Source organism: Hydractinia symbiolongicarpus, chromosome 12 (genome assembly GCF_029227915.1).
Source record: "Hydractinia symbiolongicarpus strain clone_291-10 chromosome 12, HSymV2.1, whole genome shotgun sequence".
Taxonomy (NCBI): Eukaryota; Metazoa; Cnidaria; class Hydrozoa; order Anthoathecata; family Hydractiniidae; genus Hydractinia; species Hydractinia symbiolongicarpus.
Genome location: NC_079886.1, coordinates 16,618,950 through 16,633,427, shown reverse-complemented (window position 1 = coordinate 16,633,427; position 14,478 = coordinate 16,618,950). Strand labels below are relative to the sequence as shown.

The window sequence follows — 14,478 nt, the reverse complement described above, 5'->3', positions numbered from 1 at the left end:
TGGGTTTCAATGCGCGAAATGGTATGCAATTTCGAATTATTCTACTGCTTTTAGACCCCTCAAGCACCTCTTGTTCGGAACGAGACATACAGTCAATATGGTATAGATAACTACCCCCTCGGCACGAACGCTGTTGTTGCTGTCATTTCATATACTGTAAGTTTCATAGTACATCGTCCTTTAAATACCTGGAACTCATACACAACAGAAGTCAATATTTTTCAGATCATGCACCTGGAAATACTTTAAAATTGTCTTGTGAGAATAAATAATGTTTTTTCGTTTTTTGAACATTGCAACAACTTTATGTTGTTTGTGTGTTTTAAAATGTAGACACTCAATCTTATTCAAATTTGATCTATTTAATATATGTTTCTGAAGGGTTACGATATGGAGGATGCTATGATAATAAACAAAGGATCTTTAGAACGAGGGTTTGCTCATGGACAGATTTACAAAACGGAAGTATGTGCTTACTTTGCTAACCAACTGTTTCAGAAGTTAAGAAAATTTGTGCATATTATTTGTTAATTTAATGTTTTGTGGCTTCTAGGTTGTAAATTTGTCGAAAGTTGGTGATGAAAGGGGAACGTGTTCATTACGATTTAGTAGGCGCATGTTTTTTTTATGTGTTTGTTGTTTATTCGTAAAAGATCTTTCGAATTCATTGCAATTTTTCAGGTTGTGATACCAACTCACCGTGTTTTAAAAACGGTCTCATAGACAAAGATGGTTTGCCTTTTGTTGGGCGTTACATTCAACAAAATGAACCATACTACTGGTTAGTTCTGACTTTATATCCTGAACTAAACTATTTAAATGTTTGTCGTTTTTATTTTTCCTGATAATAGAGGCCACTAAACGACCTCTTCCTGAATAAAATTGGCTACAATTTTTTTTAAATAAATTGTTTAAGGATAATTATTCGGAAAGTATTGGGTGGTGCATCCCAATTCATATTAAAACATTTGTTTTTTTTATATTTATATTTATTTATTTTAGTTACTACCACTTAATTAACGGGATATATAAAGTTGTAAACTACAAACATATGGAACCAGCTTATATAGACGACGTAAGTAGTTTATTCTTGCAGTATTCATGTTTATGTATGTGTCCAATATTTGTTGTTGTTCTTCATTACTTCTAATTGCTTTTAATGCAAATTTTAATTTTTTTCAGGTTAAAGTTCTTGGCGATGATAAAGGAGAGAGTGAAATGGTGAAGGTTTCAATTAAACTACGAATTCAAGTAAGAATGTGCGATTTTTTTATTACAACTTTTTTTCTTTGTCATTAGTTAGGCTTATAGCTTTATAGAAATCAACTCATGCTATTTGTCGTCTTTAGTATACGAGTTACCTAAAAGATATTTTTGTTATATATTTTTTTTATTTTCTTTTTAAAAGAGAAATCCTATCATTGGCGATAAATTTGCAAGCAGGCATGGACAGAAAGGAATTTTGAGGTTAGAAGTCGTAATTTCCACAGGAATTACTTTCACGTAAAATTGAGTTGTTCTCCTTGCGAATAAACGTTACCTTATTTTCGTTGTAGTCAAAAGTGGCCCACAGTTGATATGCCATTTACAGAAAGTGGGATGGTTCCAGATATCATATTTAATCCTCATGGCTTTCCATCTCGTATGACCATAGGTATCTAATTAAATATCATTTTAACTGATTGTTTTTTTTTTCGAAAATTTCTGACTTTTAAAGATATGGTGCGTAATGTATGTGTTTCTGTCCAGGGATGATGATTGAATCCATGGGTGGCAAATCTGGTGCACTGCATGGTATTACGCATGATTCAACGCCTTTCAAGTTTTCGGAAGACGACCCTGCAGCTGATTATATGGGCCAAATGCTAATCAAAGGTAATATTTTAAGTTTGAATGCACTGTGGACACACTGATGTCGTGACATCTAGCTCACATGAAAATACCACTACGTTCGAATGACTTGCAATTCTTTCTTAATATACATATTAGCTGGCTACAATTATTACGGCAACGAAAGACTTTATAGTGGCGTCAATGGAAAAGAATTGGAAGTTGATATTTTCATTGGAATAGTTTACTACCAGCGTTTGCGTCACATGGTTGCAGATAAATACCAGGTAAGAAGAAATCGTGCGGAATTTCTCGTTTTTGGTTGTTATAGCGAGAATAACCTAGCGACACAAAAAAAAAATATTTTACGCGAACAAGTAAGCGCGAAATGGTGATAATTTTATCCCTTTTTCATGTGATTTACATTTACAGGTTCGAACAACTGGACCTATTGATAATTTGACTCATCAGCCAGTACAGGTAATCATTTCTCCAAGCTGATTTTTTTGTGTATGTTTATGCTCTCAACTAATAGCCAGGTATTTTGTAAGACGCAAACTATGCTGGTGGATCTGCGGAAGTAGGCAGAAAGTCTTCACGTCTTTTATCGCACACTGATCTTATTGTGTATTTAATATTTAGGGTCGTAAACGTCAAGGTGGTATTCGTTTCGGTGAAATGGAAAGAGATGCGTTGATTGCTCATGGCAGTGGATATTTGTTGCATGACCGTCTGTTCAACTGTTCTGATAAATGCGAGGTAATAGTGCGCCATTTAAGAAGAATTTTTTACGCTTTTTCTCTTTTCTCTAGTCCATGCTTAATCTTATACATAAAACTTTGGTGTATGATTCGGTTTCGTACAAGGTAAGTACGCAAATATTTTGGATATTTCCTAGAACCCCCACAACCACAATCCCTCCACCAACATGCAAACTTTTCTCTAATACCGTATGGATAAAAGCCCTGTGCGTGAAAACTTTCGTTCAAGAATGCACCAGATTTACCTGACTAAATGTATTTATTTAGAGTCACGTTTGTACTAAATGTGGTAGTTTATTGAGTCCAGTTTTGGAGAAACCGTCGTCGGAGTTAGCTGTTTTGTCTGCTCATGGTAAACGCGAATGGTCTTGTAAACTTTGTGGAGACGGCAGCAACATCACGCAAATGGTTGTACCATACGTGTTTAAGTACCTATTGGCTGAACTAACCGCAATGAATATACGAGTCGTATTGGATGTGAAGTAAAGTGTTATGTTTTGGAAAGTAGTTAGAAGTGGAATTTTAGGTGTTTCTTAAATTGATAAGTACGTTGTGTTAAAAAAACATAGGATTAAAGATAGCATTTACTGACACATACCAAAGTTTGTGCCGTTTGAAGAAAGGGAGAAGCACAAGCTTGTAATTTGCGACTTCCGAAGGAAGGAAGAGTAATGACATAATGCCGTGTTTTGGACAATTATAACTCTTTTTGAAAATCATTTATTGCTAGAACTTCTTAAGCTTGATTCGGAGCAACCTTAGATAGTAATAATCACTACACTTCTTCACCTCAAGCGTGTAACTGTTTATAATCTATATAAACATTTTGACGTCTTTCTTGTGTGGTTTGTGTGTTCGCTAACCAAAAAAATGTAAGAATGTGTCCTAAAGTACGAAAATATAAAGATACGTTAGATGTGAAAAGTGAAGATAAAAATACCCTAGAGAAACAACTATCCCGCAAAACTATCCCATCAGGTAGAAATCGCTCCTTTCGCGAAATTGCCTACACCAAAAGTACCGCGTAACAATTTTTGTAACGTTCGGTCTTCTAAATGTAGCATTAGGAATACACCGACATTGCCTACCTGCACATGGCATGGATAGACTTTGGTTGTGGTAAAGGCGCTTGCTAAACTTGCTTGCACTACGGACCTTGTAATTGCCAAGCAATTCCGTAACCCCTGACCATTACGATTCTTGATTTAATGCGGATTAATTTGTTCTGCTGTTTTATTCTTGCAACCATTATAACAAAAAATTATGTTTTGGTCTTTTGTTATTTAGGAGGTTGGTTGCCTGTAATTGTAATTAAGGAAGCTTTCATTTTGAAATCTTTTTTTTTGGGAGTAACGAAAACATGACATAAAACAAGATTTTTTGCATTGGAACGGCGTTGCGGCCAAGAGGTTGTTTCTCGTTTTGAAATCCATGGTAGCTCAGATTTTCATATTCCTTCGTCTGTAAAAATCGGGTTCTTCAGCGATTTTCGGAAAAAAGCTGTGCGCATCCATTTTTAACAAAATGTCAACTAAAAAATGCCTATAAATTTGTTTGGGTCCTTGCATTTAAAGAAATACTTTTTTCTCAGTTTGTGTAGACATCTCAATTTCATTTTTCCCTTACAATTTGCTACAAAATTGTTGTCAGTGGAATTTAATGTGATGTGAAAAAAGCTGGCATATTTTAAGGATGTTGAAACTATGGATTTTATAATAGGTTATAAAATTAAACATTGAGATAATTGGATTGCCGAGAGCTTTTTGGCATCCTTTATATGGCGTCACACATAGCACTGTGCAGACTAAGTAAAATCGGGTGTTTTTTGGCAGTTCTATTGTGTCGTTAAAACACAGTGAGGGTTTCTCTTGTTATCTAGTAAAAAAAAGCAAATTCGATGCAAAAGGGGAAAACGGCAGTGCTCTTGTTCGCCCAACACTTAGTCTGTGAAGTGAATGCGAAAGTTTGAATTTGTCTCGTCTTTAATATTTATTCCTGATTAAAAGGATTGTAATTCAAATCATTATTTCGCATTTTAACGTTATTTCAAGTTGAAATCAACATTCCAAATAAAAAATCGCTAAATACATTGAATTCTACATTCGCAAAAGTTTTAATTTTTATTGCCGTCGAAGAAGCACCCCTCTCTTAATCTCTCGCACCTTTAAACGTGATAATTTTCTTAAATTTCAGTCCGTGGATCGTCTGAAACATCAAAATAACGATGAGTGAGAATAGGTTTACGGGAAGAGACAATAACTTGTTTAAATTTTTGTTTATGAAAATCTAAAAATGCATCAAACTTAATAGCCTAAGCTTTTTTTGAGGATATAAAATTCAGTTTCTCAGGGAAATTGAAAAGAAAAATTTTGCTTGCTAAAGTTCTTTTTAGCGTAAATATTTTTAGCGAGATAATTAAAACCTAGTGCCTACCTCCATTGTAATATGAGCTATGTATAAGTGAATATATTTGCAAGTTCTCGAGTCTTTTTAGAAAGTAAAAAAATGACGCACACAAAAGTTCCTTCTTTTGCATTTTGATTTCTTACTCACTCCCTTGATAAAATACCCAAATCCAGTTAGTGAATTTCGAAATTTAATCAAGACCAAATTTTCACGTTGTCGGTGTGGTTATATTAAACAACTAAATAGACACTTTATATTGGAGAAGAACTACTTTGTTTGATTTTGCGGGAATTTATTTTCGAGGATTCTCAAAAATTCACTTTTATTGAAATAAAAAAAATTCGAGTTAGTACTATCAGCATGATCAGATAAAAAAGCTTACTGTAAATCTTCGAGTAAGCGCCGCATCTTAGAACAAGACCCTTAAAGCACAATGAACAATACGTTACAATGACGAAGGGGTCAATAATGAGACAGAGGGAGGAAATTTGAAAGCACCGCCCAGAACAAGGATCATAAAGTGGATTCTTGATGCTTGGGCAGCTCTTCCCTTCAGTCTAATCAAAGATTCCTTCTTGCATTTCGGCCTGAATCTACCAACGTTGTGACAACTATTAATGCAAAACGAGAATATGTCTTTTTTTCTTAGAAAAAACATTACAATTTACGCTTACTATTTCTTAGTAAGGAATAGTCAATTTCCCCTTCTAAGCAATTAAAAACTGTATTTTTGAAAGCATCGATTCTTGCAGTGCGAGCTGAGTATCCTGAACCCTCTCCAATTTTAGAAGCACTACAATAAATTCCAACGTGAAATACTGGGAAATTAGTGTCAACACCGCTTTCAGCAATAATACGTGCTCTTGTTGGTCCGTTAACTCCATGCATAGAAAGTATTTTCATTAATTCCTTGTGTGGATCTTTCAATTCCACGTGCCTTGCGAGGTCTTCGTGATGGATTAATGGCAAAAGCATGTCCTCAATAAAACTTTTAGCAGAGGCGCTTCCTAAATCCTTTTCTATGGCACCAATGAAACCAAAGAAGGCATCACTAACAAGATCTTTTTTACTAAACTTAAGATGAACCTCTTTATCGATGTCCTCAAAGCTCTCAAATTCTTTAGACAATAGAAGAAGCTCATCCAGGGCAATGTTCTTCGCAAGCATGTTGATGGTATTACGACATGTCAAAAAGTTGTTGACTTTTGAACATATCAGTGGCGTCATATCTGGATAAAATTTGTATAGTCCTTCTTTGATATATTCTAATGCAATATTGAAGCCTGACAAGGCAAATTTGTCGAATGAAATCTCAGAAAGTTGGTTAAAAATTCCAATTCTCCGATGTAAATCAGCATCATCTTTCTCAACTTCTCCAACAAGTTTTAATTCATCAATAAAGGAGCAGTGTGTAAGTGCACTTAGCAAATAACTCTGATTTTTAAATTTTACATCTAGCCGCTCTTGAAACGCGTTCAGCTCTTTAAAGTAATTCTCTTTTATCCAGTCTTGAACATTGAATGTTAGTTTGTTGGAAATTCCATACTTTAATTCTAATTCTTTCTCAAGGCGCACTTGATCTTTTCTAGCCTTGTTTCTTTTAAATCGATTGCTTCCTTTATAAGATCTATAAATTACAAATGCTGTAGTCTTAAATATGGGAGTTTTAAAGAAGGAAAGTGGATATCCGGGATGAGCTTGTAAACCACCATATTTTAACAACAAAGAGCACGCACTTCGACATGCTGCCATCTTCGAATCTTTTGGTCATCTTTGTCCTGGTTATATTATGGAAGATGTTTCTGGCAAACTAGATATACTTGCGGAAAATATGGTAGCCACGTCAAAGGTCGGATTTGCAAAAGCTGCAAAAAATTAGTATACATAAACGACAAGGATTTGATTACGAATTTTATATTCTTTCTCCTTACTACCTTTTTTATGATTGTGCGTATATAAAGTAATCATTTAGCTTTTTGTGTTTTTCTTGTTTTGTTTTTTGGAAACAATACCTGTCTCTTCCCGTGCTGTGCCACACACCGTCCTTGTGTTTTGTGGACAACATAAATTATTGCGGTTTCAATGCTAAAAATGCATTTTTCGGGATAATTCAAGGAACTCTTGCCTTTATTGACAAGCAAGGCGCTGTCCCTCGCCACCTGTGGTGAATTGTACAACAGCTGTGTTTGTAGCACAATGAGAGCTAAGGCTCGAATGTTAGCTCTTTGATAATGAGGGCCTGTCTCGTCTTAACCCTAGGTCTTTAGGTGTTTACCAGGTGTACACTTGTAAGCGTGCACCTGACATGCAGCTCCTGCTGTTAAAATACAGACCAGATATTACTACTACTCAGATAATTTCATTTAATTTTGTTGAAACTTGGTGTGTATATACACAGACAATAATGATATTTATCTCCTGAAATTCTGAAAGAAAGTTTCTGCAACTTCAGTATATATCTGCTATCTTAGATTTCATTTTCTGGACAAAATGTTTGGAATTTTCAGACACAGTTTTAAAGTCTTCTTTAAATTTAACTTAAATGCTGAGCTCTTGACCTTTCACAACATGCAAACAGAAGTATGGATTTTTAGTTAAATTGAGTAATTTTATCTTAAAATCAGGCCATATTTTTCAGAAATCTAGAAAGTTTCCCTAGCTACTAGATAGATAGATGTGCATATTTTACATGGCTAGCCTCACAAATATCGAGAGATACACCCCATCTATTATTTCCAGGAGGTGCCGTGGCTTAGATGGGGAGTCCTAGAGTATTTAATGCTCATTTTGTGCTACACAGACCCAATTAGGGTCCGCGCTTCCCCAATTTCCTCACATGGCTTCGGTAAACCCAGGGCTATTGCAACATTCACTCGCCCATTTTAAATCGCAGTCAAGGGGAATCGAATCCCGGCCGTTGTAATCATTAAACTGCGGCATCACAAAGTAATCTAGCTACTAAGTAATTTACCTTAGCAACCACACAAATTGTTTATTTGAGTATTATTTGAGTTTTTAAGACCATAAACTTCAAGGCATCCAGGCTCTGCTCTGTCCCTCTATCTATATATATAATCAGGTGATATTAAAGATTCTGCCTCATATGGTGGAAATCAATCACACAACATGCATAATGGAAACAACACTGCTCCTGCTTTATGGAAGGCAGGAGTGTGCTGTGGGGTAGTTTATTTGATCCATGATCTTTGCAGCATTTAGGAAGTTAGTGTGTGAGTTATATGCACTGTTATATATTTCACAGCCAAAACATCTGCAGAAAAAAGAGTTTTCTCTGGAATTGACTGGTGCAGACTTCATTTTTAGTCCAACATTTTAATAACATGATTCGGTTTGCTGTTGTCCACAGAGCTAAAGATGGACTTGCCTTGTCTGCTTCAACAGACATGGACAATGGCGTGGAATTACGAGAAAGTAAAAGATATGCAAAGCTAGTATCCAGAAAGTCAAGACAATTTCCTGTTCGAAGTTGGATGGCTGTGGGTCGATTTCGAATTTTGTAAGTTCCATCTTAATTATAAGTTTGCCTTTTGGTTTATTTTTTTTTGTGTGAATGGTTAAAGATCTCATTTTAATTTCAGCTTCTTTACAGAATCAGATGTGTGCTTTCTGTTGATCAGTGAGTCAACATTTGCACCTGTGTTGGCTTACAGTTTTTTAGATGATTTGAAAAGAGAATTTCTTAGTAAATATACCAGAGGAGCTGTCAATAAAGCTGTCCGGCCTTATTCTTTCATAGAATTTGGTAAGTATATATGTGTGTATTCAAAAAATTTAATAGTTGTTATTTTGTAGTGCACAGTGTGAACGTTGATATACTCTTTATTAAATCTTGCATACTTAAAAAGCATCTGTGGCGTTGTCATGTTTATTCACCTTCTGTCGCACAACTTTCTGTTTATTGTCTTATTACCCCATTCAGTCTGGGGCTTTTTTAACATACTATGACTGATTGACTTTCCAAAATGGAATCAAAATTAGCACAGTTATGGATGTCATAAAAAGAACAAAATGGTACCAATAAACATTTGGTGGTGTTGTCACTTCTTCTGTGAATTTAAATAATATTTTCAGGAAATTTCTTGTATTATTCTGCAATTGTTCATCCTCAATGGACAAATTGCTGCCAAATTAAGGAAATGTTACTCTATTTAAACTTGAATTGTAATACCCAGCATGTGTTAAATAGTGGTCATGTGATGTTTTCCATATAATACCTTGAATGATCTTGAAATACTTTAAATTCTTGTTTGTTGTTGCTTTTTTGGTTAAGTGGCTGTAAAGTAATGAGAATTGAAATAATTGTTCTACAGGCAGCAAGGGTAATTTTTCTGGGTTTGTCATTCGATAAAATAAATTAGAGATAATTTATGAAACTTTTTTGTCATTTATTACAAGAAAATACCCTAAAATAACTAGCTGTCAAGTTGCAAGCTAAAAATAATTGCATGCAGAAAGACTTGTTTTTAAAAGTTATGAAGCAAAAGTTATTCTCGTCCTAATAAAAAACATTTTTTATATAATTGGAATATTTTTCATTTTTGGCTTGTGATTCTTTTTCTACTTTAAAATGTTGTGTATTATTATTTTGTGGTTTTTCAAAAAATATGGTTGATTGAGCCCGTAGAACAAATTATTCGATTGCCTTTGCGTAATGTGATACCAACTCATTGTTTATAGATGCTTACATACAAAAAACCAAACAAAAATACAACAACACAAGAACATTATACACAAGAATAGATCTATCTAGCATAAGTGAAGAATTAAAAATTAACGCCCCTTTCGAAGTGAGTGAAAGAGATCTCGGTCAGTCTGGCATCGTGTCAAATGGGATAACAAAGACAACAACATCACTTCCTTGTAAGAAGAAAATTTCTTTTTTTTTTCTTTTTAAGTATTCATATCTCGTGGTAAAAAAAGTGTAATGATGTGTGCTAATTCTTAATCCAAGCCATGTATCAGTTTAACAAAAATAAGATACACTAAGATGTTGGGGTATGTATTTAAAATCAAGAAACATACTACTTCTAAAAATTAAGCATTTCTTCACTTAAAAGATTTACACCAACCTCTACCTGGTAGGCTTATAGTTTTGTTTTATGTTTTTTACTCAATGTTACTGTGCCTTTTTTTCTCAAAAATATTGCTGTTGATTTTTTCTTTTAGCTCCTGTTCGCAAGCTATCTCCTCTAACCACCATAGCTTCAATTTCATTAGCTCTGTCTGGAGTGTGTACAGTGTTAAATATTATTAGATTAATACCTTTCATAAGTGAACATACAGGCGATTTCAACAATGAAGTAAGTTTATATTGTACTTCGTCAGTTCCGCTGTTAAACACAATTCCAGTTTTTATAATGTGCTATTATGTCTTTCGCAGATTTTAATTTCATCGTCAATCGATTACCTCACATTACAAACAAAAAATAATTATCGTTACATTGTAATGTTGTTTTTGAGGAAATTCTTAAGGTCGCTCTCTTTTAAAAAGTCCTCATCCGCACTAATGAGAGCTTAATATTTGGGTATGTGCGATATTTTATTGGGCGACACCTGTATTTTCGATGCTAATGATGAGTTAACTTCCTAGCATTTGCAGAAGTACTATTTTAAAAACCAATAAAAATTCAGAAATCGCTACAATCTTTAATGTAATGAAAATTGAGCATATTGAGTGCCAACGTTAGAATGTTGTGAACTGCAGCCATGAACGCCGTAATAAAAAGAATCCTTTTTGAAAAAATTCTTTGCTAAATTTTAAAAAACTTCCTGTTTTTTTTTTGTTATTAGTTTTTAAACAATTTTTGGCATTTTAGTTTTAAATTTGCAGTTATTAAGGTCATTTCTTTGTATTTAGAGTCCTTGGATGTGGATAAGTTTCTGTTTTTTTCTATCAGCGACAGTTAATCTTCTTCAGGTCAGTATTTTTTTCTTCCATCGCTTGTCTATAAACAAATTAATACTAAGTGAATCACTTTTAAGCCAAATCAAACCAAATCAAACGTGTGTCACCATAATAATTCTCCTGTCGCACAATAAACCTTGCATTCATATATGGTTTTTTATATTAATTTGTTGTACACACGACTTATAGTCATATATGTATTTTGTAATTTAGACTAAAATTTGCCACTTTTTTAGGGATTTTAAAAATATAGGCAACATGTCAGGAAAATATGGTCGTTTTATGAAAAGTCAGAAAAGGTCAGGAATCTTAGGTTTGATGGTCGATTAACACCTCCGAGGTAGAGTGTTTACAAAGAAATTTTACACCGGATTCTCATGTAAACGGCCTCTAAGCCATCGTTGGCTCGTTGTGTCTTCTGTACTTTCTAACCCAAGAGCTACCACCAATTGCTTTACTAGCTACGATGAATAAGATTGATATAAGATATATTTCAGGGGTCGAAATAATAAAAATGGGAAATTAATAGTCATAATTGTGAGTCACAAATTAAGTTGATATAAATATTCCAAACAAGGACTTTATCCCAATCAGTATGAAATGACAGCCGTTTACCAAATACCAATATGTCTGAAGTATGCATCTCATTCCAACGATTAAATCTACCGGGAAAAATTTACAGATAATGGGAATATGAAAGTTTATTTCTTTACAGTGTTACGTGTTGTTGTATCCTGTCTGTCAGCGAGTGCTTATCAACGCAACATGCTTCGCAGTTGGAATGTGGTTGCTCTACTGTTTGTACGACTTAAGAAACTTAATTCAAATCGCTTTTCATTTCATCTCGTCAGGACTAATCACGTTTAACACGTGGAATCGACCGCTACTTGGTAAATTACCGAATTATAACGTGTAGTAACGTGTAACAAAAAACATATCTCTGATTTGCAGAAGAGATTTTAGAAGAATGGAGAGTTTCATAACTGTAAGGTGTTCTTGAAGAAACGAAAAGTAATGAAAAGTACGAATAGACTTCAGACGGAATAACCAATCAGACTATAGTGCGCTAATGACGTCATAGACTTCAATACTTCTCGCATAACCTGCAATGCGATATGGTAATTTGAAAAAGTTTTTTTAAACAATTTCATAGAAAATATTCCATAATTTATATTGTTTCATATATTTCTTTCCACCCGCCTTAAAAGCGCTGGTGAATTATTTATGCAGAGCAAAGAAATATATGATTTTTTTTCTTGGTTGAACTGATGTATTTTTCCATTTGCATTTACTTCTGTTACAATTCTTAAAATATCCTTCAAACACAAAAAAATTAAATGTGTTGATGCTGGAAATTTTCACGCTTATAGTTGGACTTTTTGACTGAAAGTGTTACGTTAATTTGACGTAACAATTCATCGCACGTCCAAGTGTGTATAATGTCTGACTCGCTTTCTTCATAACACACCTAAAAAGAAAATTAAGAGTAAAAATTATTTTTTTCAGAATTTCAAATTTTATCGTCTATCGTCGTCTCAATGTCACGCTCCACACTTCAGCAGTTTTTAAATGGCCTCGTTTTTTAAAAATGGCGGACTTGGTCTAATTAAAATTTTAATCAAAGATTGTTGACTTGGTAATTTCGACTATATTTTTAGGGTTTGGGGAAGTTGAAGCTGGATTTAGAATATCTTTTCATTTTTCTGAAATACATAAATTACAAAAAATTTTACACGAAGATATTTTAGACATTTTGATCAAAAAAATTCAGATGGTGTGTGCCCTGTTTTGGACGTTTTTGTACCAATTATTTTTTAGGTTCTAAGACTTTTCTTTGATCAATAATCAATGTAAAAGAATAGTTTACCGAACGACATAAGAATTATCCAGTTCTCTACGAATGTTTTAAAATGGGTCCTCTGAAAGGTGGTATATCTATACACCTTGATATTCAAAAACAAAAATTTCTTAATAGTTTCTTATGTGATCATAATGACTACTTGTACTTGATGTTTATCAAATAGAGCTAAAAATAATGTTAATCTTTTTCTTTTTTGGAGATTAAAACCGGCCGAAAAGTTTGATAATTAATGTTTGTATTGAACCATTCAGTATGTTAAATCAAAGATAAAAGAAAATATTTATTTCAAAGGAGATTCAGGTATTTGCGGTTTCTTACATGTCTAACAAACCAAATTTTATTATTTATTATTTCCTTGGGAAATTTTTAAATTATCACACATTTGCAGTATAAAGTGGAAAAGTTTTTTTTTCTCTATATTTCCACAGGATATCAATATTTCTTCCCATTTTGTTACGGTTTTTGTAATTTTTAATTTAATCTTCTTAAAATTGTAAACAAATCTATATTAGTTCTAATCTATATTAGTTTTATGCAGAGTTATCACGAAATTTTAAAGGAAAAATTTTAAAGTGAGGCTTTCTCAACCTCGTTCCCTGGGCATCTTGTATTCTTTCTCCCGGGGTTAGAAAGGATACAAGATGCCTTGGGGACGAGGTTGAGGCTCTCTCCCTAAACATAAAGAAATCTCAGTGGTGCTAGCCAGTAAGAGGCTACTGGGAAACTGCATTTTCTTGGAAAATCGACTCTAAAAAGCCTGTGTGTGCAATGTAACGGTATTTTCTGCGTCAACATATAAAATTGTATCAGCATTTTTTATCCCACATTGGCAAAAGCAAATAAATTATCAAAGGAAAAAATTAACATCGTCAAAAATTATTGATTTTTACATCAACTTGGAAAATCTCGAAGATTCTAATGAAGATAGAAATAGCATGGGAAAAGATTATTTTAATTGTGAAACTTGCGTCAGACGTATACTGTTTTATCTGCTTACATATTTTTATTTTTATTCGATATTATTCATTCTTTATTTTAATATGATTTTTTCTGTTTTTTTTGCTTTGTTTTTTTAATATTTAATAACTTCTCTTTCAAACTATCCACAACTTATAAATAATGCAGGAGCGGTTTGATCGTTTACGTTGTGTCGATTTACATCATCGCTATTGTTTGAAATAACTTGTTGTGCTAAAAAGGTTTTCAAATGACAACCAAACCACGAAACTACGCTGTATCTGTGTAGCTATTAGTTTGAAATAAATCATTTATATAGAAACTTAAAAAAACTTCTTTGGTCGTATTATCAATAACTAGCCTATGCGAAATCCAACAGGAATTAAACCATCGCTAGCTGCAGCTACCATCTTTGGTTCACAAGCAGCCAGCCAGCGTTATTATCCCTGCGCTCTAGTATTATAGACTAGTCGTTAGCTCGTGGAAAAACCCACATGTCTGTCAGTCCTTTATATGTCGCCTTTTCAATTTTGCGTATCCCGTAGCACGACTAAAAATCATGCTTGTGCACCTTTCTTATGATAAAACTTTTAGAACTAATTAAAGAATATAAGCCCACCTTTTGTGTTTATGTCAGCACTGAGTGCCCTTCGCCTAAACAATCGTATTGTCACGTGTCTTAGTTGTGAGAAATAAAAATGAACGCAGTGTCGCGAAGAATAATCGAATTAGTTTTA

General features: G+C 33.7%; 3 protein-coding genes across 4 annotated transcripts in view; 2 read left to right on the top strand and 1 right to left on the bottom strand.

Annotated features, from left to right (window-relative positions):
- The window catches only part of LOC130621667 (DNA-directed RNA polymerase I subunit RPA2-like), a 39,390-nt gene extending 35,958 nt beyond the window's left edge, over positions 1-3,432 (top strand). For both annotated transcript variants that reach the window (XM_057436996.1, XM_057436997.1), the window contains exons 18-30: positions 55-156; positions 382-465; positions 554-608; positions 682-781; positions 1,003-1,075; positions 1,183-1,251; positions 1,409-1,467; positions 1,557-1,654; positions 1,750-1,875; positions 1,990-2,117; positions 2,263-2,310; positions 2,473-2,589; positions 2,859-3,432. In XM_057436996.1, coding sequence (XP_057292979.1) covers positions 55-156; positions 382-465; positions 554-608; positions 682-781; positions 1,003-1,075; positions 1,183-1,251; positions 1,409-1,467; positions 1,557-1,654; positions 1,750-1,875; positions 1,990-2,117; positions 2,263-2,310; positions 2,473-2,589; positions 2,859-3,077 — 1,278 coding nt within the window. In that variant the 3' untranslated portion in view covers positions 3,078-3,432. The remainder of the gene's footprint in view (positions 1-54; positions 157-381; positions 466-553; positions 609-681; positions 782-1,002; positions 1,076-1,182; positions 1,252-1,408; positions 1,468-1,556; positions 1,655-1,749; positions 1,876-1,989; positions 2,118-2,262; positions 2,311-2,472; positions 2,590-2,858) is intronic.
- A 2,183-nt stretch (positions 3,433-5,615) lies between these two features.
- On the bottom strand, positions 5,616-6,787 carry LOC130621669 (39S ribosomal protein L44, mitochondrial-like). Its single transcript, XM_057436999.1, has one exon. It carries the CDS (start codon positions 6,747-6,749, stop codon positions 5,655-5,657), a length of 1,095 nt encoding a protein of 364 aa, XP_057292982.1. The 5' UTR covers positions 6,750-6,787; the 3' UTR covers positions 5,616-5,654.
- A 76-nt stretch (positions 6,788-6,863) lies between these two features.
- Positions 6,864-12,188, top strand: LOC130621670 (vesicle-trafficking protein SEC22a-like). Its single transcript, XM_057437000.1, has 6 exons — positions 6,864-8,514; positions 8,597-8,760; positions 9,696-9,878; positions 10,185-10,318; positions 10,876-10,935; positions 11,639-12,188. The coding sequence occupies exons 1-6, from the start codon at positions 8,339-8,341 to the stop codon at positions 11,837-11,839; spliced, it is 918 nt and encodes a 305-aa protein (XP_057292983.1). The 5' UTR covers positions 6,864-8,338; the 3' UTR covers positions 11,840-12,188.
- The last annotated feature ends 2,290 nt before the right edge of the window (positions 12,189-14,478 follow it).